This window comes from Squalius cephalus (genome assembly GCF_949319135.1).
Source record: "Squalius cephalus genome assembly, chromosome: 14".
NCBI lineage: Eukaryota > Metazoa > Chordata > Actinopteri > Cypriniformes > Leuciscidae > Squalius > Squalius cephalus.
The window spans coordinates 6,307,494-6,333,194 of record NC_137135.1 but is presented as its reverse complement, the minus strand read 5'-3'; the positions used below and the strand labels follow the sequence as shown (position 1 = coordinate 6,333,194).

Sequence of the window (25,701 nt, the reverse complement as noted above, 5' to 3'; positions counted from 1 at the left end):
AAAGAAAGGAAATGGTTTGTGCTGATCTGTTCAGGTCTTATGTAGTCACTGACTGTCCCCAATGCCCCCCCCCCCCCCCCCTCCCCTCATATTGCCCTTAACTGGTATGACTTCCATTTGAGACTCATTTTTTGTAAATACACTGGAAGTCACTGGTGACTAGGGGTGTAACGATACACGTATTCGCATTGAACCGTTCGGTACGAGGCTTTAGGTTCGGTACGCATTACAAAACGAACGGTTCGTTGGACCATTTTTCCTGCCGACCAAAATTTCGTTATTTCAAATGTAGGCGCACAGCAAGTGCGCTCAATGTAAGAGACGCTGGCGCGACCACAACATTGCCCAACATCAAATGACAAACGTAATGAAAGCGGAACGAAACTGCGCTACTCCTTATTTTGTGCTTCACGGACCGTTTAGCAGTTTGGACCAGTGCAGCGCGAGCCGATCTAGATCAAGCGGCATTTGAATTCGCCACTGAAGTAATAACATCGCTGCGAGATCTAGTGAGAAACATTCACATTTCTCCGTTATCAACGGATCAAACAGCGCTGACGTGGAAACCAGGAAGAAACATTGTGCTTTCAAGTAACATCGGTTTTATTTCGACATTATGAATAAAATTGCTGCCCTCAAATGTTAATCTGAAATAAAATAAACCTTTGTTTATTACTACTACAATATTACATTTCTTTTTTTTTTATATGCTCCTAAGAAGAGTCAAGTATAGCTCCATCATTGCTCAAAGTTAAAAATGATCATACTTTATGATGTTAGTTTTAATTTAAAAAAATTAAATAAAGGAAATTTCTCTGGCATTTCTTTTTGCTGTATCGAAAACGTAGCGAACCGTGACACCAGTGTATCATATCGAACTGAACCGTGAACTTTGTGAACTGTTACACCCCAACTGGTGACCAAAACTGATTGGTTCCCAACATTCTTAAAAATATCTTCTTTAGTTTATGGTGGACGAAAGAAATGATGACAGACTTTAAGTTTTTGGTTAAACAATCCCTTTAACAGTTTGGGCCAAACATTGAACCCTTTTTTTTTATTATTTCTCCTTCAGCTGTATTTCTCTTTCTCTCTCATGTTTTATGTAGTGTGAAAAAAAAGAAAAAATCTTAACAAGACTCTTATACTGGGATATAGCTAGTGTTCATGCGTTACCCTATTAGTCTGCCAACCAGCACTGCAGGTCAAACATGTACCAGGTCTACACATCACAGATGCTGTTTGCTTTAACAGTGCTTTCTTGAAAACACTGAGGCGATTAAAGTGTGGCCACACGGGACAGTCGGTGTTCATAATGAATCAACGGGGAGCTGCCTCTTATTAGAGCCATATTTCCCAATAACAATAACTAGGTTGGATCGCACTGGCCGATAACAGATTAATCAACCCATAGTTTTTATATTGGACACTGAATGAAAGCAAACATAACTCTCCAAGTAAAACAGTGCTGGATAGGGAAGCTCCAATTTTTGCAGCCAATACCGATTACAGAATTATGTTGTTGTTTTTTTTGTGATCATGATCGATCCCGATCATTCAAGCTTTATAGAAGTAATAATTAAGCTCTCTGTTGAAAGTTCTTAATTCCACAGACGTTATTTATGGTAATGCTATAGGTCATTGTTTTAATTGAGAATCGATTAAGCACAGCAAATATACATTTTTTACAATGAACATTTTGATAGGCCTTTAAAAACAGGGCTTATGCAAAACACTGTCCATATCAGGATACCCTGGCTTGAGCCTACAAGACTTGATGTCAAACTGAACATAATTACAGCCCATGAGGTGCAATTAAACATTGTTACTGAGAACGAAAAACTAATAGAAGCACTGCAACTCCTAAAATAACTAAATGAGTAGTCTGATACAAAAAAGATCAGAAATATTATTCAGAAAGTGCTGAGTATTTGTGTCCTTCCTATGTCCTACTTGAGTAGGAAAGGCAGGGTTTTCTTTTCTGCATTGTGGGAGATTTCTATTTCTCTTCATCCGAAACATGCGGTTCACATAGCCGCTCCCCATCAACACTCGAGCGCTAAACTTCAAGCTCTAGATATAGTAATACAACACAAATTGAATAGTTATCAACTGTACAAAAACAGTGCATAATCTTCACTAAAGTGATTTAGTTAAGAGCAATGAGACTGTTTAACAGGAATAGCAAGGACGACATTAGCTTTATTAGCCTGCTACTATAACATCGAATGCATGGTTTACGGTCACTTAAGACATAAACAACGGTTTTACAAAGATGTGCACACTCAAAACAATTACTTTGAATTTTAAAGAACTGAATTTGCATTCTAGAGGTCGTTCTCATACTGTACACTGACAGCAGACTCTTCTTACTCGGTCCAGCAATGGATACAAACTGGGGGGAAAAAATATTGGTATGGATTTTTGCCAATAACCGATTTTTCCAGCAAAACCGATCAGTCGTTCGTCCTCTAGCCTCTATTGAGGACCGACGCAGCGTGAGAACAGCGAGGCCATCCCTCCATCTTGTGCATATGAACTCCATATAAAGGGTCATAGTAATGGATAGGGGTGTAACAATAAATCGTGTCACAATATATCACAATACAAAATGCAACAAAAATGTACTGTGTGAGAGTTTTCAGAGTTTTAGTGCCAGTACTACATTAAACTACTATATATAATGTTGAATATAATGTATAATAATGCAATGGGGGAATATTTGTGGTTCCTGATAATGGCAAATTACATGTTACCAGTAAAAAGTGCTACATTATTTTAAATACATCTAGTCAGTGAAAGAGTGCAAGCATATTCGTTTAAAATAATTCAGTATTTTCATCTTCAGAATCATGAATATTGTTATTCTGGTGTGTCTATTGTCCTGTGCTTTGGGTTTCAGCACCAAGTCCAAGACTATTCATTTACACACAATGTAAAACCAAATTTACCATTTTAATCAAGTTATTTTTTGTTAACCTTTTATCATATGTCTTAGAGTATCGCAATAATATGGTATTGTGAGTTCAGTATCGTGATATGTATCGAATCGTGATGTGATGGTATCGTTACACCCCTAGTCATGGATTGGTGTGTGTGTGTGTGTCTGTAGGGTGGCTACTTTGGTCAGATCAGGAACACTAAGAAGTCATCTCAGCGCCTGAAGGATGCTCTCCTGGACCACGAGCTGGCGTTACCGCTGTGTCTGCTGATGGCGCAGCAGAGGAACGGGGTGGTCTTCTCTGAGGGCGGAGAGAAGCACCTGAAACTCGTGGGCAAGCTTTACGATCAGGTATGAGCAACCGACGAGCCAAACCAGGATGACTCAGATCCATTCAGCCCTCCTCAATGCTATCTCTGTAATCTCTAAAAAGATGAAAAACCTCTAATTAAACATGACATGCAGTGGAGCTGATGATACATGTCCTAAAAACGCTTTATTCAAAGTTTGATGCCTGCTTACTTTTCAGACAAGTTAAAATGCTGCCGTTATATAGATAGACACACAGTGAGACTAGGGCTCCTGGAGGGGATGCTCAGCAAGAAACGACATATGAAATTGCACATTTTAATGAGGTAAAGACTGCCAATTAGTAAAGATACCCTTATTAGAGGAGAAAATATGTTAATGACTGAAACATCATGCTTCAACATAACATGACCCTTTATCATTGTCTTGTACCACTGGCGTTTGACTGCCTGTCTACACTATTAAAGGGATTGTGAAAACTGTTATTTACTCTCAGGTTGTTCCAAACAAATATGATGTTTCTTTCCTCTGTGGAGCACAAGTCATTTACTAAAACGTTCATGCTGCTCTTTTCCAAACATCAGAAGCATATAGTGGGGCTGTCAATCTCTTAAAAGGACAAAACTGATCATAAAGACACCATAAAAGTAGTTCAAATGACTAGTGTAGTAGTCATCTGAAGTCCGACTTTTTGTAGGCAACATAAAAATACAAATATTATTTTACTGAAAACTCTTATTCTCACTTTTGTATAGAATCATGGAGTCATTTTGAGTTAGCATCTCAGTTTTCCCTCCTCAGATCTGCATGTTTACATCTCACAATTTGTAATTGTTTTCCTTTTTCAGTCTTTTACTGTAAATCTCTATTGAATGGCTGCCTAATATTGTGGACAGAAGCAACCGACTATATCACGAAATGCATCTGGCTGCATGCACGAAATTTCATTCAAGACAAGTTTTGGTGCATTCCTTTTTATTTTCATATTAATGCACAAAATTACACATTCACAATGCATTTTGTGGTCAAGACAGACTCTTTCGTCCACAAAATTAGATGGGTCACCGGCTTCGGATTGGTTATCGAGAGCACTTGGAGAAATCCTGGTGACATAACTACTGTTTTGGCTCTCTGCTTCACTCATTTTCATTTATTTATATACTTATTATTATTTTATACTTTTGTTTGCCTGATGCACCCAAGTGACTTCTGAATTCAGCATTCAATATTAAATCGATAATAAATCATGTATCTGTTGGTCTTGACTTGCTGTGATTTGCCCATGGCTGGATTCACACATATCACTTTCAATTCAGAGAGATATTAACTCAAAATCTCAATATAAAACTCGGAATTAACAGAAATAGTCATAATTGTCAGATAAAGTAGCAATTACCATACTTTTCCATCATAATTAACATCAGACCTGGAGCTACCCACCCATATTTGGATACATATTAATGATAAACGGTTTGGAAAACTGTGGCTAAAAGGAAGATTTTCAGTGAATATTCATACAAGGTCAGTTCACCCAAAAACTCAAAAGGAGACATCTTGCAAGAAAGTTCATGCAACTTTTCCATTAAAAATGAGATTAAACAGTGGTCAGAGGCTGTCAAGCCAATCATAAAAATGAGTCATAAGAAGAGCTGTGAGGGAAAATAATTGAAATGCTGTTTCCCAAAGCAAACCAAACTGAAGATTGAGTTTGAGAAACTTCCCCTGGTTGTCATCGTGTAGCCGGTGTCAGCCACGGAAGACTCTCGGAGGGAGTTGTACAAAACTTCTGTGGTTTTCATCCACCCACACACACTGGCAGTTTGCTTTTCACGTTCAGCAGCTGCGCAGCTCAATTACTCACTGGGTAATCCAATTGACTGCTTCCTCCCCCCCCCCCCCCCATGTTCTCTAGACATGTCGCAATTTACAGCAGATGGTGCTAAAAACTAACATCATCAGCTCCATTCTGTGTGGGACTACGAAATGATGCCACCGGTCGATCTTTTTTGCTTTTTTTTTATTTTTTCATCTTTTTTCTCTCAATGTCTCAAATTAGAGCCTTTAGCAAATAATTCCCTCTCGCGATGCCAAATTGTCTAAATAATTGCTCATGGTGTGAATGTGAAACGCGCTTTTTCCCTGACATCAGTGGGGAAGCTTTTAATTATTAATTTTGGCTCTTTTTTTAAAACTCACTTTGCAGGAAGTTGTGCGCTGCTCATTACAATCAGCAGAGATGTGTGTGTGGCTCCTGTGCCCGGCTATCACTGCCTCTGATGCACCACAGAGAGTGATTGACTCGTCTCTCCGGCTAAATACGCATTCAGCATGATTGCATGATTTATGCATAAGCACCCTGAAAAAAATATTAGAACAACTTAATAATTTGTATAAATTTGCTTTATTTTTCATTGTGTTTAGGAGTTGCAACTTAATATATCCCAGTGATTTATATTTTGTTAGTGGTTTATGCAAAGGCAAGCATCACTTGTGCATTTTTTGTGTGTGTGTGTTACGGACATGATTGACTGTGGCTGAAGAGAGGTGATCGGACTGGCAGACGAAGATCAGAGTATCTTTGTCTTTTAGGGGCTGTTTTGAACACATAGCAACACCCCAGCATCGTTGAGCAAGGACCCCTTCAGAAGGAAGAAACTTCTGGGAATGCTGGGGAATAACTAATTTTCTATGACTCAAAGCAACTCATGCATTTCATTAATTTTCTCTCTGGAAATGAGAGGTGGAAAAGTGAGTGTGATTTGTGACGGCGAGTTCCTCAGGCGGCGTTATGGCCGTCTGAACTGATTTGAGCTCTGAAAGCAAGCCAATCTCATCTCCCCTTGATGTCCAGTTTTGGTAGCACGTATTTAGAGACGTATCCTGATTTCCCTTCTTTTGCATTGGTTTCTGAATAGACACCGCCAGATTGAGTTGCGTTACGCTAACAAGCGTGGACTGCACCTCTTCATCTTAAAATGTCATTGCTCTTCTCAGAAATGCTGTCCCAACAAAGCCTTGAATGATAAATAGCTGATATGCCCGTGGAGCTGACTTGTCAATCCATCTTGATGGATGACACTGTGAGCGCAATCTTGGAACATAACAGGTTCACTCTGACCAATGAGAGGACAGTTTTACTCACATGTGACTTGAATGAAAAATGTAAGTCCCTGTTTCGTAACTAAACCAACAATCTGCAGGTCTGTATATGCGCTTAGACAGGCAGGGGGGTGATGATGTGTTAACTGAGGGTGCTGGGTGTAAATATTGACTCAAAATTGATTCTTAAAAGTAGTAAATTAAATAAAGTAATATTGGTCTCAGGTGCATTCCATACAGCCATGGCAAAATAATAATAAGTAATTGTATCCAAATTTGCAGTCTGAATTGAATGTGATTTAAAACGTGTACTAACGAGAAATAATGGCAAGAAACCGGTTATTTTTAGTGAATCAAGAAAAACACACAGCACAAGCACTGTAGTCCAACTCATGAACAAGTGACTCCTTTGAGAAGGTCCTTTTAGTGAATCATTCATCAAACTCACGAGTTATCGTCTGAATTGAAGAAAATGTAATAAATCCCAAATAGAGTTAAGAGCTTGTGGATTGCAATCAAATCAGAAAATGTGCCTCACCAATTCACATGTGGGTGAATCTGAAACCGCTTATTCACTCGCTGCTAATTGGTCTCAGAAATCTGGACTCGGTCTTCATTGGAAGCATTTCTAGCAGCAAACATGACTATTTCTTGGCAGCCATGCGTTCTGACTTCCAGAAATTAAAGCCAGCCCTTCAAACATTTTAATACTTCAGATGTGGACTAAATTTGAGTCTTGATTTTTGATAGTTGAACCACTTTAGTCTTCATCTGCCCTTCACTGCTGTACGAGACACTGACACATGATGAAACTCAGTGTTGTTCTTCATTAGGCCTCAAACTTTGGCAGTTAAACAGCTGTGCGGGAACGTTTTTGGGCATGTGACCCAGTGGTCAGGCCATACCTCGGGAATCTCTCCCCAGTGTCTCGCTCCACTAAATTGCTTTTCTGTGCATCCCATCGATTCCGATGGAGAGCCCGTGATGAATGGCTTTAATAAAGCGAGGTGCAGTTGCCCAAATAAATGAGCGACCCGAGGATTTATTAAGAGCATCTGCATTTGGCTGGGACTCAAATGTGGACCAATGTGTTTAATGATGAATGCTCCTCTTTCTGCTTCTTCCCCAAAGTGTCACGACACCCTTGTGCAGTTTGGTGGCTTCTTGGCGTCTAACCTCAGCACAGAAGACTACATCAAAAGGGTGCCGTCAGTGGATATCTTGTGCAACCAGCTCCACACGCCACACGACGCCGCCTTCTTCCTCTCTCGGCCCATGTACGCCCATCAGATTCTGGTGAGTGATCAAACCGAACTCTTTCACACCCCCCAGTGCACTGTTTCTCAACCATAGTCGGCCACCGTCTAAGACAATCCTAACACAAATGGGTTTGAAACGCTCTACATAGGCAGCAAATTAAGATGAACTTTTGAACTTTTTTAAAAACTTTTAACAATAAGTGCGTCCCACACATTTGCACACTTGCGTGCTTTTTATGCCGTTCAGTATAAATAGTGTTCTCATACTGGAAGTCCAATAAGGAACAAGTGCAGCAAATTAAGATTAACACGAATAGCACTTCTCACGTGAAGCGCATGACACGTACTTGTAACACTTGCATTTGAGTGCAGTTTGATGTTGCCATGTTTGCTAAGCTAATGAATCAATCAATATTTCAAATATAAAAATAACATTATAGTTAGATGGAACTTTTTTTTTTATTTAAAGGCCCAATATGTAAGTTTTTTGGATTAAAATATCCAAAAACCACTAGAACAACTTTATATATTTTGTTGACTTGTGTACTTACATTATCCCAAATGTTTCCAACAATGTTTAAATCCAGAGAAAATCAGCAGTTTTAACCAGGACACGGACCGTGTCCGTGCGTCGCCTATCAATGACATCACACCCGCGTTTCTCTTGATTTCCGGTTTTATTTAGCAGAAACCATGGAAACACCAAAGACACTTTAATATATTATGTGTTTTATTAGACAGGTGAGCAACTGTTTGGATACATTCATCGACAGAAAACGAATTGCTATATAGCTCAACACAGTCTTATTGTTTAAATCTCGATTTTTTGATTATGTCTGTGGCATAATACTCCACTGCTCTCGAGCTGAAATCACAGCGTCATCAAGCTACGCCTTCGTTTTAAATAAGCGACATCTAATTAAATGGTGTGCCTTTAACTATAAGTGCATCCCAATTTGCGCACTTTTTAATGCTGACTAGTATAAATAGTGTGAGAAGTGTTTACACTGGAAAATCCAATGAGGAAAAAGTGAACTTCAGATACTCGGATGATGCACAGACTCCAATGCTGGATGACAAAACAACCTTATAAAATTCACACTCTAGACCGTTAGGTGCATGATATAAGTTCATAGTGTTATTTGGGACATAGCTTGTATTTATATTCAACAGATATTCTGCCACTTTGGATGTTTTTTGATCCAATTAATTCTGGGATTGTTTTCTCTGCAAATGGATCACAGGCCTGTTCACACCGACGTGAATATTTGGCATGAAAATTTGGCACCATTTTAGCATTGTTCAGGCCATTGCAAAAATAACAACTGAATAAAAATGCAGAATCATTCTCTGACAATAGATGGCGCTTATATAAATGCCTTGGTTATTCTGGGACTCGACACGCTTCACAACATTACGTTTCTGACACCTGATTGTCACAAAGAATGAAGGAAATCAAAGAGTTTATGTGAAGTTCCAGATTCTTTATCTCCTATTCAGTGTCACATTACACAATAGTCTGTTTGTGAGCGCCAGTCGTAGTGTGGCATCTAGGGTTGGAGTGTTAGTAACAAAAATAAACTATATAACTAAATCATAATAAATAAATAAATAAATAAATAAAACCTTAGAGAGAGAACCAGGACAATTCAACCTCCCGTCCCAGAGTTAAAAATAATATAATTTTAATTTGAAAAGATAATGAATGATAAATACCATAAAGATAACAGAAACAACAATATTGAAGGAAATTAACGGACATAGGGAATATTCCTTATAGAAGAGCCTTCATGTTTAGGTGGCAGCTCTTAAGGTGGCAAGCAATACATCATTGTGTTCTCTGTACCAATTAAAAGCCAGTTTGTTAAATGTACAATCACCACATATATTCATCTCAACAAACAATATATCATTGTTTGGTGTTTCTCAAACAAAGGCGTGATTAGTGCAAACATGTTCCAAGACAATAGCAATTGAAGCATGAAAAATCTTTAATGGTGGTTGAAATCGCAAAGCATCCAATAATGCAATATTACCACAATGCTTTGCTCTTGCTTTAGTACAAATCTTGCAGTGCAGTAAAATGTGATTTATTTATTTTTATTTTGCAGTATTATAACTCTTATATGATGCTGGCTGCCTAATGCATATTTCATACAGAGCTCATTTTGTGTTTTCCCTCAACGCTAGACCCCGCTACAGCTCTCCAGGGCTGCGTAAAGTTAACCCCATCTCTCTTCACCTTTAACAAGATTTACCGCCCCCTAACTCCACGTGCAGGCCTCTACGTACGCTCATCTTCAAGCCTGTTTGTTGTGCTTGAGTGAATTATAAAGCTAGCCTGCTGTCTTTGTTCCCATCAGTCCAAGTATGACGAACTGAAGAAGGCAGAGAAGGGCAACCGGCAGCAGCAGAAGGTCCATAAGTACATCGCAGCCTGCGAGCAGATTATGGCCCCTGTGCACGAGGCCGTCGTGTCTCTTCACTTGCCCAAAGTGTGGGATGACCTCCGACCCCAGTTCTACGCCACCTTCTGGTCCCTCACCATGTACGACCTGGCGGTACCGCACAACGCCTACGACCGGGAGGTCAACAAGCTGAAGATGCAGATCAAGGCCATCGATGAAAACACAGAGATGGTGAGACACTTCATATCCTGCAAAGAAACTCTACAATATATATGCACGCTCTCTCACAATGCATGAATATTCATGTACACATAGTTGGTTGTGTCTTATGTAGGGTTGGGTACCGTACTCTGTACGTTTAATGGCACCGACCGAATTACGTGAGTACCGATTCGCATTAAATCAATCGGTGCCAAATTTCGGTACCTGAGAACGCATCTGGGCGCGAGACTATTTATATACGGGTTCTGCGTGTATCTGTGTGAATGAGTGGCGCATACACACGGTTTCATTTACCACACACACACACACACACACACACTGAAGAACACGTGACACTCGCTGTGTTTTTCAGCCTCTGCAGTCTCATTATATGAGAGCATGAATGCATGAACTTCATCTCCAGAGCCGCTCTGAGTCACTGAAGTTCATCAGCATTTTACAGTTTCATTTAATAAAAACTATTGTTATATCCTTAGCACACAGAAACTCAAAGGTCTTCATCACAACCTGTCAAAATACAAGTTCGGTTTAACTTGATAATATATTACTGTCGTACAGTAGAATTTAGATCTCAATTTAATAATAATACTAACACTAATAATAAAAAATTATCAAATTTATTTAAGGAACAATCACACTTTTTCTTTTAATTTTAACAGTATAAAGCTCAGTTGTGCCGCATGTTGTTTGACAAAAAAAAAAAAAAGTAATTTAATATAAGATCAATTAAATTAATGTTTTGTCTTCATTTGATTACTAGAAAATTCACTGCGCAGAATTTGTGGAAACAAAACGGTTGTTTTTATTAATATTCAAGCATCACAGGCAATGGCAGACAGCGACCAAGGCAGCTCTGGCATAATGTCAATAACACTTCTACAAATGACTTAGTTTCTTTACAGTTATTGAGGTAAACATGCCTAAAGTACCGAAAAAAAGGTACCGTTGGGTACCGGTTAAAATGTGAACGGTACCCAACCCTAGTCTTATGCCATTCTTACACACCAGACTTTCAAAAATCATTGGATCAGTGTTAGTTCGAGTCAACACACATTTCCCATTACAGGAGTTGGATTGCAGACAGGTCTAGAATTTAACCTGCTAAATGTCTCTCTGGCATCAGCGACACTTCAGCGCTTGTCTCATATCACGTCTTTGGCAATCGTCACTCATGTTAAAGAGCATGGATTTGCTTCTGATTTTGGGCTTTTGTTGGTGTTTTCTGTCAGTGAGTGAAGAATCGAGGCTAAAATAGTGTTGTGTGGGAGGCTTTAAAGGAGTAGTTCACTCCAGAATTAATATTTTCTGATAATTTACTCACTCCCACGTCGTCCAAGATATTCATGTCTGTCTGTCTTCAGTGGAAACGAAATGAAGGTTTTTGAGGAAAACATTTCATGATTTTTCTCCATATAGTGACTTCAGTGGGGTCCAACGGTTCGAAGGTCCAAGTGTGAGTTTCAGTGCACGATCCTCTACTACACGATCCCAGACGAGGAATAAAAGGCTTATCTAGACAAACCATCGACCATTTAAAAATAAAAAATACATATTTAAATCCATATGATAAAATAATTTAATTTAATAAAAATACTTACAGCTCATGCATTTGTATGCTCTCATATGCAGTCACATGATCCCATGATCTGTCCTCACTTAATAGTTGTTCAGTTGTACCTCGTGATAGTTTGAACTGCTCTCTCCATCAGTAATTCTGCCGGTCACACACCAGAGGTCTTGTGGAAATGTTTTAAAGGCCTCAGAACGGCTCAGCGTTTCCTACAGGATTGTGTTTTGCAGCGCGATATGAACCTCACAATTTGGCATTTCAACCATGCCTTCTGAAAGCACACTCAAAAAGCAACTGTTCTTGGGTCTTTTTGAGTAATTTATAAATTCATAAATTCACATTTAAGAGTGCATTTTTTTTATATTTGCCAGGGGGAAATGTATAAATTCAAACTCTTTTACTGGAAAATAATTGCATTCAAATAATGGATAGTCTCAGGGCTTGACATGAGCTTTTTTGTTCCGCAGTCGTTGTGGCTATAGTGTTTTTCCAAAGTTACGAGCCACTCAGCATTTTCACTGGACACAGTTTTGACATCGTTACCATGGGGAAAAACTGCCATATAGATATTTTTATATTATCGCATAATTTGGCAGCAGGTTTATTAGGCTGCTGTCACTTTAAGACCTGATGCGCCTTATAATGTTTTATTTAGCCAATATACTTTCTTTATGTGCCGCACTTTGGGTGTGAGCACAAAATCTGCAGGAATGAGTAAAATGATGCTCAATACGTGCAATCTCACACCGAAATTCAAGCCCTGTAACAGCAACAATATTCATCCGGAGCAAATTAAACGAGTGAGTAAAGGGAAGCGGGTCTGTGTGCCGACAATGCAAGGCTGAAGAGTTTCAGATATTATAGTATCAATGAATGGAAAAATCTGTATTTTTGACAACACTACATTGCACTTAGTTCATTGTTTCAGATCTTTTTAAAAGACTACAATTGAAAAATGTATATTATATCAAATTCACCCTGCCAAAGTGGCCTGTAGGAGTGAGCGTCACACGTTGCTGCTGAACACACGCATGTGGTGGGTTGGCGGGTGTTAACGTCAAGCCCTGGATAGTCTGCATCAAAAGTGTTCAAAATTTGCAATAGGCAAATCAGCCATCCCATTCACCTTAGAGTGCAAGCTCAAAGCTCATCCGACATGTGCCGTAGTTTTGCTGCGAGGCGGTAGATTCAGAAGTGGTGCTGATGAATAGCAGTGCGGGAAACACTGCAGTCAGATGTTGCTCATAAAACCGTCCTCTGTCTTGCAGCCGCTGAACAAAAAGAAGAAAGAGAAGGAGCGCTGCACCGCTCTGCAGGACAAGCTGCAGGAGGAGGAGAAGAAGCAGCTGGAGCACGTGCAGAGAGTCCTGCACCGCCTCAAACTGGAGAAGGACAACTGGTTACTGGCCAGTGAGTCCTCAGACCACCCTCTCTCTTTCTCTCTCTCTGAGTGTCTCCAGGGCCCAAGGCTCCTCGTGTCTGTCTCACCCCGTCTCTCTCGCTGTTTTCAGAATCCACCAAGAACGAAACCATCACGAAGTTCCTGCAGCTGTGCATCTTCCCCCGCTGCGTGTTCTCCGCCATCGACGCCGTCTACTGCGCCCGCTTTGTGGAGCTGGTGCACCAGCAGAAGACGCCCAACTTCTGCACGCTGCTGTGCTACGACAGAGTGAGTCATACACACGTGTAGCCCAATAATGTGTCTCTCTTTCGAGTAATAACATCAAAGAGAAAGAGAACCATTACTAAGTTAAACAATTACCTAACATAAAAGGTGTTCTTGTTTCACACATCATAAGTTTGTTGAATTTGTTCAGTTAATTGTAGAAAGTTTCAGTTATGCACTGAATTACCAAAACAATATACGTTAGAGATAAAAACCCTTTTACCACATCATTATGTGGAATTAAAAGATATGATATTTGATATTATATGATTTAGACACTTTCACTTTAGGCTACAAATTGGTGTCTCCATTTTCTTTTCTTTTTTCTCTTAAAATGATAAAAAAAGCAAATCCCATGTTAGAAAAGACTTAACAATTATCGGTAACTTTACAATAAGGTTCATTAGTTAACATTAGTTAACTACCTTTAGTTAACATGAACTAATAATTAACAATAATTCTGCATTTATTAATCTTAGTTATTGTTAGTCTCAACATTTACTAATATATTATTAAAGTCAAAACTTGTATTTGTTAACATTAGTTAATGCACTGTGAACTAACATGAACAAACAACGAACAGCTGGAGTTTTATTAACTAACATAAAGATTAATAAACACTAACAAATGTATAACTCATTGTTAGTTCATGTTAGTTAATACATTGTTGTAAAGTGTTACGCAAGTATCTAACATAAAAGGTGTATGAAAAATATATTTTCACACATAAGTTTGTTGAATTTCTTCAGTTATTTGTAGAAAGTTTCAGTTATGCACTGAATTACCAAAACAAAATATTCAACAGGGTCACGTTAGAGATGAAACCCTTTTACCACATCATTTTGTGGAATTAAAAGATAGGAATTAAAAGATAAGATATTTAATATGATATGATTTAGACACTTTCTACAGCATTATGGGAACACAAGAAAATAATTCACTTCCATTTGCTTCGTTTTTACACATTTGTTGCAAATATCAACCATTCAACGCTGTAACTTGAGTAATTGGCACACAAATAATCAAACATATGTGTCTTTATAGGAAATATGGTTTTCAATAGCTACAAACCAACATTTATTCATAATAACTATCTGGTCCCTACTGAGTGACAGCATCATTTAAGGTTATGCAACCCTGTTACCATTCTGGAGTTTTTTTAATTTATTTATTTATTTGTATTACAAACTTTAATCCAGACTTTAGTTTTGTTCATAATGTTAATTGCTAAGAAATAATGTAATCAACAAATCAGGCTTTTAAACTGCTCATGCATGTCCCAGATTTCGGTAACTAGGTTGCAAATATTAACTAACCTCGTGCAAAGTTTGAATAAAACACCTCCTGACAAATTATGTTAAACGTTGAGCACTAAAATATAAGAAAACGGTACAAACAAACAGTCTTTACTAATGTTCTCTTGGAAAGTGCTATTGCAGGGCTATAAAAGTTGTGATAGTCTCTTCTCCCCTGTTGTGCCGTATATCTGAGGGAAACGGCTTCTGGAACAACAACAAATAAATATTTAAAAAAAAAAAAACACTGCAAAATTCCATAAAAACAAGATCTGTCCGTTTTTATTTCATGGTGACTGAAGCTAGCCGCTTGATATCCGTGTGTGTGCCAGTGGCCACAGTCAAAGAGATGCAAGCTCATCGAGGATTCTGTTTGTTAATGTGCTTTTATCTGTGTTTGATGTATTTCCATGTTCGTTAGAGAATCATGAGTCTGTGTTTTTATTTTTTGTTGTTATTATTTTGTTTATTTTGATCCTTCATACGAGTGCAATCTTATAGTATATTTCAGTTTACATGAAACGCTCAATGCATTCTCAAAGTGTCTTCACAAAGGCACATATGTACAATTACCTAATGTTTTAAATGTAAACGATGTGTGTGTTTAATGCGGCGTCCCCGTGTGTGTCCTGATCTAGGTGTTCTCAGACATCATCTACACGGTGGCGAGCTGCACGGAGAACGAGTCCCGCCGCTACGGGCGCTTCCTCTGCTGTATGCTGGAGACCGTGACCCGATGGCACAGCGACAGGGCCATCTATGAGAAGGTGCGGTGCTGACTCTCGTTTAATTATTCTGTCAGTGCTGTCTCTAGTGTGTCCTAGTCGAGGCCAAATCGGTGTCTGGGAAAAGGAGTTGGCAGTGTGTCCCTTCCTTAAAGGATCAGAGTGTTTAAGTGTTTGTCAGGAGCAAACTGGTCTTTAGAGTTCAATCATCTTCCATTTCACGTTTACTTTTACCAGCTAAAATTGTTTCTCCACACATATGCTGAGGTTTTAGGGTAAATGCCTGTCAGAAACCTTTGGTATTATTGGGTTGTTTTGTCTTATTTGTTTCCGGTTCCTTCTCTAGGAATGTGGCAATTACCCAGGGTTCCTGACTATTTTCCGAGCCAGTGGTTTCGACGGAGGGAACAAAGCGGATCAGCTGGACTATGAGAATTTCCGGCATGTTGTCCACAAATGGCATTACAAGTTGACTAAAGTTAGTGTTGCGCTCCTCAGACAACAATAACGTGTGATATTTTATAGAGCTGTGTGATTCAAAATGTTTGTTTTGTAACACTTTACAGTAAGGTTCATTAGTTAACATGAACTAAGAATGAACAATACTTCTTCAGCATTTATTAATCTTAGTTAATATTAATTTAACATTTACTAATACATTATTAAAATCAAAGGTTGTATTTGTTAACATTAGTTAACCTGTTAAGCTGCAACGCCACTTTTGAAAAATCCCCAGAAATGACATACCCAAACTAAAACAGATACAGTTCATGAACCCTTTGTACTAAAAGCACAAGTATGATCTCGTTTGAAAGCTGACACCTGGCAGTTTATTGTAAATGTAGAATTAATTATTGTCGTAATGACAAAAATTGTTATAAATAGCTTCAAAGTTTTGTAAAGTTATTAGAAATTATTTTTTATGAAACATCCTCATGAAAATAAAATTGAAATTGGCACTGGAGCAATCTAGAAATGCACTACAGCTAAAGCCACATGTCTAAACATTTTATGTTTAAAATCTGAAGATAATAAGCCCAAAACTCTGTATTTAGTTAAATGTTTTTCAAGACCATGTCATGTGACTAACAGTTAGGGCTAGCTAGCATGTTAGCTTAGCACACCATCAATACACGACAATATATGAGATTAAAACCATATTTATGTTCAAAACGTACTTTATAACTCAAGCTGAATGTTTTAAATAATCTTCTGTGATCTAATTTAGCTTCAGATAAAAAAATCAGACAGAAAATATATTATTTGATAGTATTATGCACAATGATGAAGTCTATATAGATTAGCATTACATTATAAATATAATCTATTATTATAAAAATACCTGGCATGGCTTGAAGAACACAGGCAAATCAGATATCATTGCAATCATGTTTATTGTCTTCAAAACATCTTTTATCTGCATGATTACAGCCGATCTCTGTTAGCTGTGTGTGTGTTCGAGGCTTCCTGGAATGTCACATGATCATGGCTCTTCTTCATGTGCCATATATGGACTATATTACTGTGCAAAGAGCGCCCTCAGCCTATTGGTATGAATTGAAAACACTGTGAATTAGAATACCAAACGCTCATAAAGATTACATTGACGCATTTGGGTATAAATTCAATAAATATTATTCCTGTCTATAGAAATATGATGTGAATCTAAAAGAATCTATCAATATTTCTCCAAATCTGCACATTTTTGAGCTAAAGCCCTGAGGGACGTTGTTTTGTGTATCGCTGTCATGACGACAGCACGGGAGTTTTTTATGAATGGGAGCGGCTGACACGCATAATTCATATTAAAGGTATCGACTCATTTTTTCGTTTCATAACTCCTGACACAAATTAAGACATAACTGTCACTATGAGTTTCTCAGAATACAATAGTGGTCAAATACTGAAACTTGAGTCTTATATCTTTTTAATGATGTATAGTTTGTCAAGGTATAACATTAAATCTGATAGTAATTTTGAATTAAATAAATAAAAAACGCTTCAGTGCGCCGACGCACTGGTGAAGCTTAACAGGTTAATGCACTGTGAATTAACATGAACAAACAATGAACAGCTGTATTTTTATTAACTAATGTTAACAAAGATTAATAATACTGTAACAAATGTATTGCTGATTGTTAGTTCATGTTAGTAAATGATTAACTAATGTTAACTAATGAACCTTATTGTGAAGTGTTGCCATATATTTTATTAATGAATGAATTTATTTATGAATATTTCCCTCCTAATTCTGCTAAACAGGCCAAATTGTTTAATTCAACTACTAAACTACTGCACAAAACTAAAATCTTTCTCGAGGCTTTAAGGATTTTTCGTTTATTTTTCAAAGGATACTGTTTGATAGCCATGGCCTCGTGGTTTGTGTTGTGCCATGATATATTGAGTCATATGCAAAATGCATGTGCATAACTACACAAAAACTCTGCAGTTCTAATTTCGAACATTCATGGCATTACAGACTATTTAAATCAGGCTTTGTGTTTTGTCTAAATGTGTGTTTTTGTTGTTTACACGGAGACCGTTTTGAAAATCCTGCACTTTGATACCCGTTTTCAAAAGTTTGCGGTTTCAGGAACCCAAAACGCCGTTGTCGTGTGAATGAACGGCCAAAACGCATAACAATTTATGTTTTTAGTTGAAAACGGTGATGTGTAAATGTGTGTTTTTGTTATGGACTGTATAGAAAGGCTCTGGTTCTTCCCTCAGGCGTCTGTTCACTGCCTAGAGACGGGCGAGTACACCCACATCCGCAACATCCTGATCGTGCTCACCAAGATCCTGCCCTGGTACCCCAAGGTGCTGAACCTGGGCCAGGCTCTGGAGTGCCGCGTTCACAAGATCTGCCAGGAGGAGAAAGAGAAGAGGCCCGACCTCTATGCGTTAGCCATGGGGTAACTGAGCCGAGAGCCGGCTGGCCTCAGCATTATGAAGTGCTTTCACCACACTGGTTATCTTTCACTTTCAGGAGTCTGACTGGTGGTAGTTCATAGTTCTCCACGTTTCAGTTGTACTTGCTTCGTTTTAAGCTATTGGAAATGTGCAGTGGCTTCCTTTCAGAGGGTGTGCGGGATCTATGACATCTACTGGGATTCTGCGTGTAATGCAATTTCTCAATTTAGTTGTCACAATTTAGTTGATTCAGTGACACGATTATAAATTCTCTGCCAATTTGAAATTTTTAATCATACATTGATCATACAATCATACATTTTCTGACAGTTGATCATAATCAAAAGTTATTTACATTGTTCCGATTTACTAAATCATTGGCTTGTGACATCATCAAATTTGGCTAGGAGGATCGATCACAGGAAGTATCTTTGCAAGGCTTTGACGTAATGATTTGAAACTTGATTGAACCCGCCATTTTTATTTTTATTATTTTCCTCGCCATATTGCGATATTGCAAAGGTCACTGAATTTTTATTTTTTATTTTTTTTCATTCATCCCAGTTCTCGAGGAAAACCTTAATGAAGTCTCAGGTGAAGTCTTGAATCTCAGCAAAAAAGAAAAATATAACTCTTAGTCTTTGACACATATAATAATGTGCATTTTCTACGACAATCTGGATACTGTTTCTCCATATATTTACTCGTAGCCTTGAGCTGGTTTTCCTAAATGCACCGCTGGGGATAAATCCAAATAAATCCACTCAATCTTACAATGTGCAAGTGCAGGAAGGCTTAAAACATTACCGTTAATTGCCGAAATAAATCATTAATGAGGGAAGTCCCCCTATGCCAACCATCAGCTGTTCCTTAACTCTCAGCTGGGAGTCACCGGGCGTCTCTCTTGGCAGAGGTTATCCACATTAAGGCAGATTTATTCTCTGCTTTTTTCTGCCGCTTTTAGCTTGCACTCTGCAGTGGGATTGATTAAATGTGTCGGACTGGTGCCGCTGAAGACCGTCCAGAGTGGCTGGTCATCACAGGCACATGAAAAGCGACGAGGTTTGTTGAGGGCGAGATGCGAAGGCTCATAAATCAGTGCTATCAATTCAACCAGAATGGCAAGAGAAGGCTTGGCCTCTTGAAGAGCCTCTTCATTGCTGCTTAATGAACACAGTCCATTCAGCTATTGGACTTTTCCAACCGGAAGGCCTTCAGTGTCATGATAAGGCAATCGTATCAATTATCAGCTGTAATGGGCTGTTTTGCTCCACTGGAGCTAGAATTAGTGAAGAGGACTTGATCATGCCTCAGTGATTCCCAAGAGCAACTGCTGTTCCCATGAACGACACCGCCTAAAATGCCTAAAAAACGTTTTAAGACAACATCCTAAAATAGAATCTCAGCACGACTCGCATGGGAGAATCAACTCGATTGATTCCAATAGCTAATGGCAAGAAACAAAGTTCACAAATATTCCATTTTATTAACTTTTTGTTGATATTTTAGTGTTGAATGAAGTATATTTGTAGTCCACTTTTCCCACCCGCCATCTTTAAATGAGCTTGTCACGAGGTGTTTTCGAAGGTGGCGTGATGTTACTGCCAGCTCATAATGTTGCACACACACACTACCATTCAAAATTTGGGATCAGTCAGATTTTTTTCCACAAGGGCGCACACAATTGATCAAAAGTGACAGTAAATGCATTTATAATGTTACAAAAGATTTCAATTTAAATAAATGCTTTGTTTACTTTATATTCATCAAAGAATACTGAAAAGAAATTCACGGTTTCCACAAAGAGTGTTAATCAGCACAACTGTTTTCAACATGGATCATGTTGAAATCATCATATCAGAGTGATTTCTGAAGGATCATGTGACACTGAAGACTGGAGTAATGATGCTGAAAATCCAGTTTTGATCACAGGAATAAATTATTTATTAGGAATAAATAGAAATCAGTTATTTCAAATCCTAATATTTAACAATTCTTCAGTTCTTACTGTATTTTTGATCAAATAAACGCAGCCTTTGTGAGCAGAAGAGACCTAATGTTAAACAAATCTTAATGATTTCAAACTTTTAAACAAGTGTGTATTGCACTAAAGTGTTGTCGTTTAGTTCGGGCAGCTCACGTGGTTTACAGAAAATGTTGATGTCATGCATTTGCAAATTCATTAGATCTCCCTTCATAACAAGGAACTGATTTGTTTTTAATTGGCATATCTTCCATTGCAGAAGTCGTATTAACAGTGGACGTAATTGTGTTGCGTTCATGCCACCAGTGGGATTTCTCAGCACACCTCCGCTTATTGGGCAGACGTGGGCCCTGTTCTTTGTGTTCCTCTGTAGACACGAGGAATCAACAAGAAATGAAGGGAGGGAATCAAACCTTGTGTTCAGCCTCTCGAAAATACGCCAATCTAGTCGCGTTAATATTGTTTTGAAACCTGTTCTCAATTAACACAACCCCTCCTGAGGATTTCTTTTTGATTCCATCCATTTCTGAGTGATTTTTTTTTGAGCATTACACTTCGTATTGCCATCTGCCGTGATTTTAACCGTGTGTGTGACTTGCAGCTACTCTGGCCAGTTGAAAGGCAGGAAAGTGCACATGGTGCCTGAAAATGAGTTCCACCATAAGGAGCAGCCAGTGCGCAGCGCCACGCCTGGCACTCTGCAGAACGGACCGGGCAACACGGGCAAACCTGCGAACACTGCCGCTGCCAGCGCTGGCAAAGCCGAGGACGGGGCCGTCGACGACTCAGGTGACTCTAGTTGAATAATTCCTGAGATTTTGTCCAGGAATTGATTTGGTAGCATCTGGGCTTGTTTGTCCAATCATTGAGAACGTCTTGACACTCATTTAAAATGAAACACGTTGCCATGGCGTGCAGCACTCGCTGTGGGAATCGCCACCCTGAGGGAGTTAATTGCAATTACTGTGTGAATTGGGGTAAAACTGCCGAGGATATTAGAACAGAAAAGCCTCCCACAGACCCATTAGCACAGAAACAAGCTCACCACGAGGATTGATCACAACAGCAGTGCGGGTCACATGACTTCAGGCTCTTCTTAAACAGATTCTGTCCAACCCCACAGCTGTAGAGAGGCTACTTGTGACATGGTATTGCCCTAAATATGTCAACAGGGTACAAAAACCCATGTTGCTTTGAATCTAATGGTTTTTGATTGCATCATAATATCAGTGACGATGTGAGGGGTTACAAATTAAACGGGAGGTTAGAAATTAGTGTCATGATGACCAAGAAGATGCTTGAACTTAGAGATTAAGTTGTTTTGAAGAAAAAAAGGCTAGAGCTGGTTGCAAAAAATTAAAGTCCCCCTGTGGTGAAAATCAAGCTTTTAATGTTGTTTATATGTTTATGTGGTGTTTTTAATATGCTTTAAGAAAAATCGTGTAAATTCATACACCATTGCTGAGTATTTTCTCCTTAAAACTGCAGTGAACCAAAGACAGTCTCAAAAACACGCTTTGAAATCGCTGGTGTTTCTGACGTCACAAACTACCTTGTAACCAATCAGATCAACGTAATTTGCATATTCATAGATTCTCGTATACTAAATGAGGCAAGGGTGTAGAGTTACAGTCAAACTATTTTAAGGCATGACGATGGTTTTTTTTTTTTTTTTTATATGAAAAAACGTTTAAAGATGTAATTCTGGTGATCAAAGGTGATGATAAAATGATTGACTACGGGGGACTTTAAGAAATTACACTTCCATTCAAAAGTTTTTGGTCAGTCAGATTTTTTTTATTGTTTTTGAAAGTCTCTTAAAGGCACTATATGTTAAGATTTTTGGATTAAAATATCCAAAAACCACTAGAACAGTGTTATATATTTTGTTGACTTGTGCACTTACATTATCCCAAATGTTTCCAACAATGTTTAAATCCAAAGAAATCAGCAGTTTTAACCAGTGTAACGGCCCGTGTCATTGCTTCACTGGTCAATGACGTCATATCTGCGTTACCCTCGATATCCGGTTTTACTTTCATAGAAACCTTGGAAACAACAAAGATGATTTTATATTTGATGTGTTTTATTAGACAAAGGAACAACTGTTTGGATACCTTTACAGACAAAAAACAAATCATTGTTATATAGCTCAACACACGGTTAGTCTTATTGTTTGAAGCCACTTAGCAACACAATTGAGACCACGGTCTTTTATCGATTAATCGTGCAGCTCTAGTAGTGTACATCCACTTTTAGGAAATGCCTAAGTCATGCCTGGATTTGCTGGAAGCAGTGTGACAACCTTTTAAAAGACAATTTTGTGGAAACCACTATGTTTGGCACTAACTAAACTAAAATCCACATACAACCCAAGTAACAGCGCCTCTATTATGAAACATAGTGTTGCTGCAAGTTGTTGATGCATTTCAGCAGGAGTAACTGGCTCTGTCCAGAAATCCCCCATCATCACTTCAATTCTTCCTCCTATTAGTAGCTGTGATGTTAATTGCTCTGAGCATAATTTACTAGCACTCAGTGTGAATGAAATGTGCACATACTGCTAACAGTTGCTGTTTAAAATCTAAAAATCCCCTCTTTTGGAGTAAAATGTATTAGCATAACTCTTTTGGTACGCTGCTGTAAAATGACCATTCTTTCCTTCCTCTCTGACTTTTTTCTCTTAAATCTCAAAGGACACTTTCAGAAGTGTTTAAATAATTTACTTTCTGTGAAGCACAATCTGTTTTTCATTCACTTTTAATGAGATTTCAAAGGCACACTAAGGATGCCTGCAATTTCCCAGCACCATCAGTGTTTATAGCAGGGTGTATTTAAATCAAGAGCAAATGCCATTACTACTTCACTATTTCACCCAACAGACGAGCATTGGCTCAGTTTGACTTTTTTCTGTCAATTAGTCTGTCACGTTTGGTAGGTATGGACAAAATAATGAGGTCTGCCCTTGTGTGACGTGCGTGTCGGCTTGGTGTTTTTGCAGATAAATCCAAGGACAAATCTCAGGCGGCTCAGAAAACTGCCAGCAAAAACAGCACCGCAGCCAATAAAGTGAGCAGCAGCAACGGAAACAGCACGCCAAACAGGTACCGCACCCGAGGATGATGTACTGCTCTCATCTCTTACATAATCTCATTAAAAGTTAAAGCCCTGGGGTGAGAAAGTTTAGCAGGGGCTTATTATTTCAAACTACTCGCCAAATAAATCAATCCTTTATCAAAGTCTACCTTCCTTATGAACTGTGTAATCAAATTGAACAGTGTTCCAGGCAAGAATCCTCTTACAATTCTATTAAACTGAGCAATTGCAGAGAGAAATGTCTTGAAAGGAACCATCTCTGAAAGGCATGGCTGTTACAACACACAATTGCACGATGGCCCATCAAATTGGCTGTGTAAAACATCATTTCGATAGAAATACTTCAATGGGAGTCGCTGGGAGACTGGGGAGGAAAGGTCCCCATTAATTTCCATTCAGGGATTGTGTGAATGGGATGAGATTGTAATGGGTTTATGAGTGTTTTAACCAGGTTTGGTGGGGTCAGCTAAAGTGGAAAGTGTAATTCACCTGTGATGAGAAGACTGAGAGGTCACGATGTGCTCTGTTTACGTAATGAACTACAAAGTCAAGAGAATTCACAGCTCAGGGGATTTTAGAAAGCAAAGTTAGCGTAATGTTAGCTTTCAGACATTTGGTTTACACGTTTTCCTTTTCATCTCATTTGTGCATGTGTGCAGACTAGTTTCACTTCGGCTAGTTATAGTGGTTTGCGTATCTGCAATTAGGGAACATAACAGGCCTTAAATTATAGGAAGTCAAAATTTTCTCTTCTATTTACCAAATAGGCAGTGAAATGAGGTGATTAATCTCTGCTAGTCAATCTCAGGAGGTCAAACTGATATAATATTCTATATCTATAGATGTTCAGTATTTGCAACATGGTAGCAACATTTAAATGTGAAACGTCTAAATACTAAGTTAACCTTATTTGTATGATTATTGTCTTCTAGAAAACACAACGTACATAAAAACAAAAAACTAATTTGAGGCCGGATGTTGGTTTGTATTTAAGTAGATAAACTTAAAAGTTACACTATATAACGTTTGGCCCTCTAGTGGTTAATAAACAACTTTGTGCATTTTGCAGAAGAACATTGTTTTGGTTGTGCTTCGGCTCTGCGTGACTCTGTGGATGAATATGATTCTTTCTCATAACTAAACAGAGACTCTGCCCAATATTACAATTAATTAGAAATAAATTAATTACAATTACAACATAAATAAGCTTACTTTTTACTATTGTAATTTAATATGTGCCAAAAATTGTAATGCATTCAAAGCCAAAATCATTTTGGGAGTGCTTGTATGCAGATGTTGTTCTGTTCTAAAACTAGTTATGTTTCCCTTCATTAATTTTATATTAGATAAGAGTTTTTCTAACATCACTCTTTCCCCAAACAACATAAGATCTGTGCCTCGACTTTAAGCCTTCGTTGCTTTAAAAAAGTCAAGGGAGACCAGTTTTATTAGATCTTAAATGTTATGTAACATTTTTCCAGCTGTGTCAATCCATTGTGTCAATCCCCAACTCTTTTTGATCTTTTTAACAATATTTTGCATGGGGTTCTTTGATATAAATGCCATTTCTTAATGAAAGCCATCAAATACCTCAATTTTTAATAGTTTCAAAGCATAAAAACATTTAAATAAACCATTTCAGAATACTTCAGTTGATCCCTGATCTCTCCACAGCACTAAAGGGAGCAAAGAGAAGGAAGATAAAGAGAAGACCACTAAGGAGAAAAAGGATAAGAAAGAAAAGAACCCAGGAAGCACTCCAGAGGCCAAGGCAGGAGGGAAGGACAAACAGAAGGAGGAAAGATCCAAGGAGGAGAAGCCCATCGACGGCAAGGAGAAGACGCCCAAGGCTGAGAAGGAGAAGAGGAAGGAGGACAAGAAGGAAGAGAAGAGCAAGATCGACGGGAAATCTGCTGAAAAAGAGTGGCCCAAGGAACGCGACGTGTCCAGCGACAGCAAGACAAAGGAAAGCAGCAAGCTGGAGAAGAGCGCTGTGGCCGGGAGCCTGAAGTCCCTCGTGCCCAGATCCGAGGGAGTCGAGTCTGAACGGGGTAAGGCGGCTCGGACCACTTGAAAGAGGGGCTTTCGCACCAGCTAGTGATAGGAACTTAGTTCTAGGGACTAGCCACCAGGGTTGTCACCCGAGAACTAATGGTTCCCCTAGGAATGTTTTCCTGTTGCGTTCGCACCGCCAGAAGCTCTGAAGTGACGTAAGAC

General features: G+C 38.6%; 1 protein-coding gene across 2 annotated transcripts in view; it reads left to right on the top strand.

Annotated features, from left to right (window-relative positions):
* The window catches only part of thoc2 (THO complex 2), a 99,619-nt gene that overhangs the window by 54,516 nt on the left and 19,402 nt on the right, over positions 1-25,701 (top strand). For both annotated transcript variants that reach the window (XM_079892298.1, XM_079892297.1), the window contains exons 21-31: positions 3,113-3,292; positions 7,481-7,645; positions 9,972-10,247; positions 13,077-13,218; positions 13,320-13,477; positions 15,408-15,536; positions 15,841-15,972; positions 18,222-18,406; positions 20,990-21,177; positions 23,390-23,492; positions 25,159-25,535. In XM_079892298.1, coding sequence (XP_079748424.1) covers positions 3,113-3,292; positions 7,481-7,645; positions 9,972-10,247; positions 13,077-13,218; positions 13,320-13,477; positions 15,408-15,536; positions 15,841-15,972; positions 18,222-18,406; positions 20,990-21,177; positions 23,390-23,492; positions 25,159-25,535 — 2,035 coding nt within the window. The remainder of the gene's footprint in view (positions 1-3,112; positions 3,293-7,480; positions 7,646-9,971; positions 10,248-13,076; positions 13,219-13,319; positions 13,478-15,407; positions 15,537-15,840; positions 15,973-18,221; positions 18,407-20,989; positions 21,178-23,389; positions 23,493-25,158; positions 25,536-25,701) is intronic.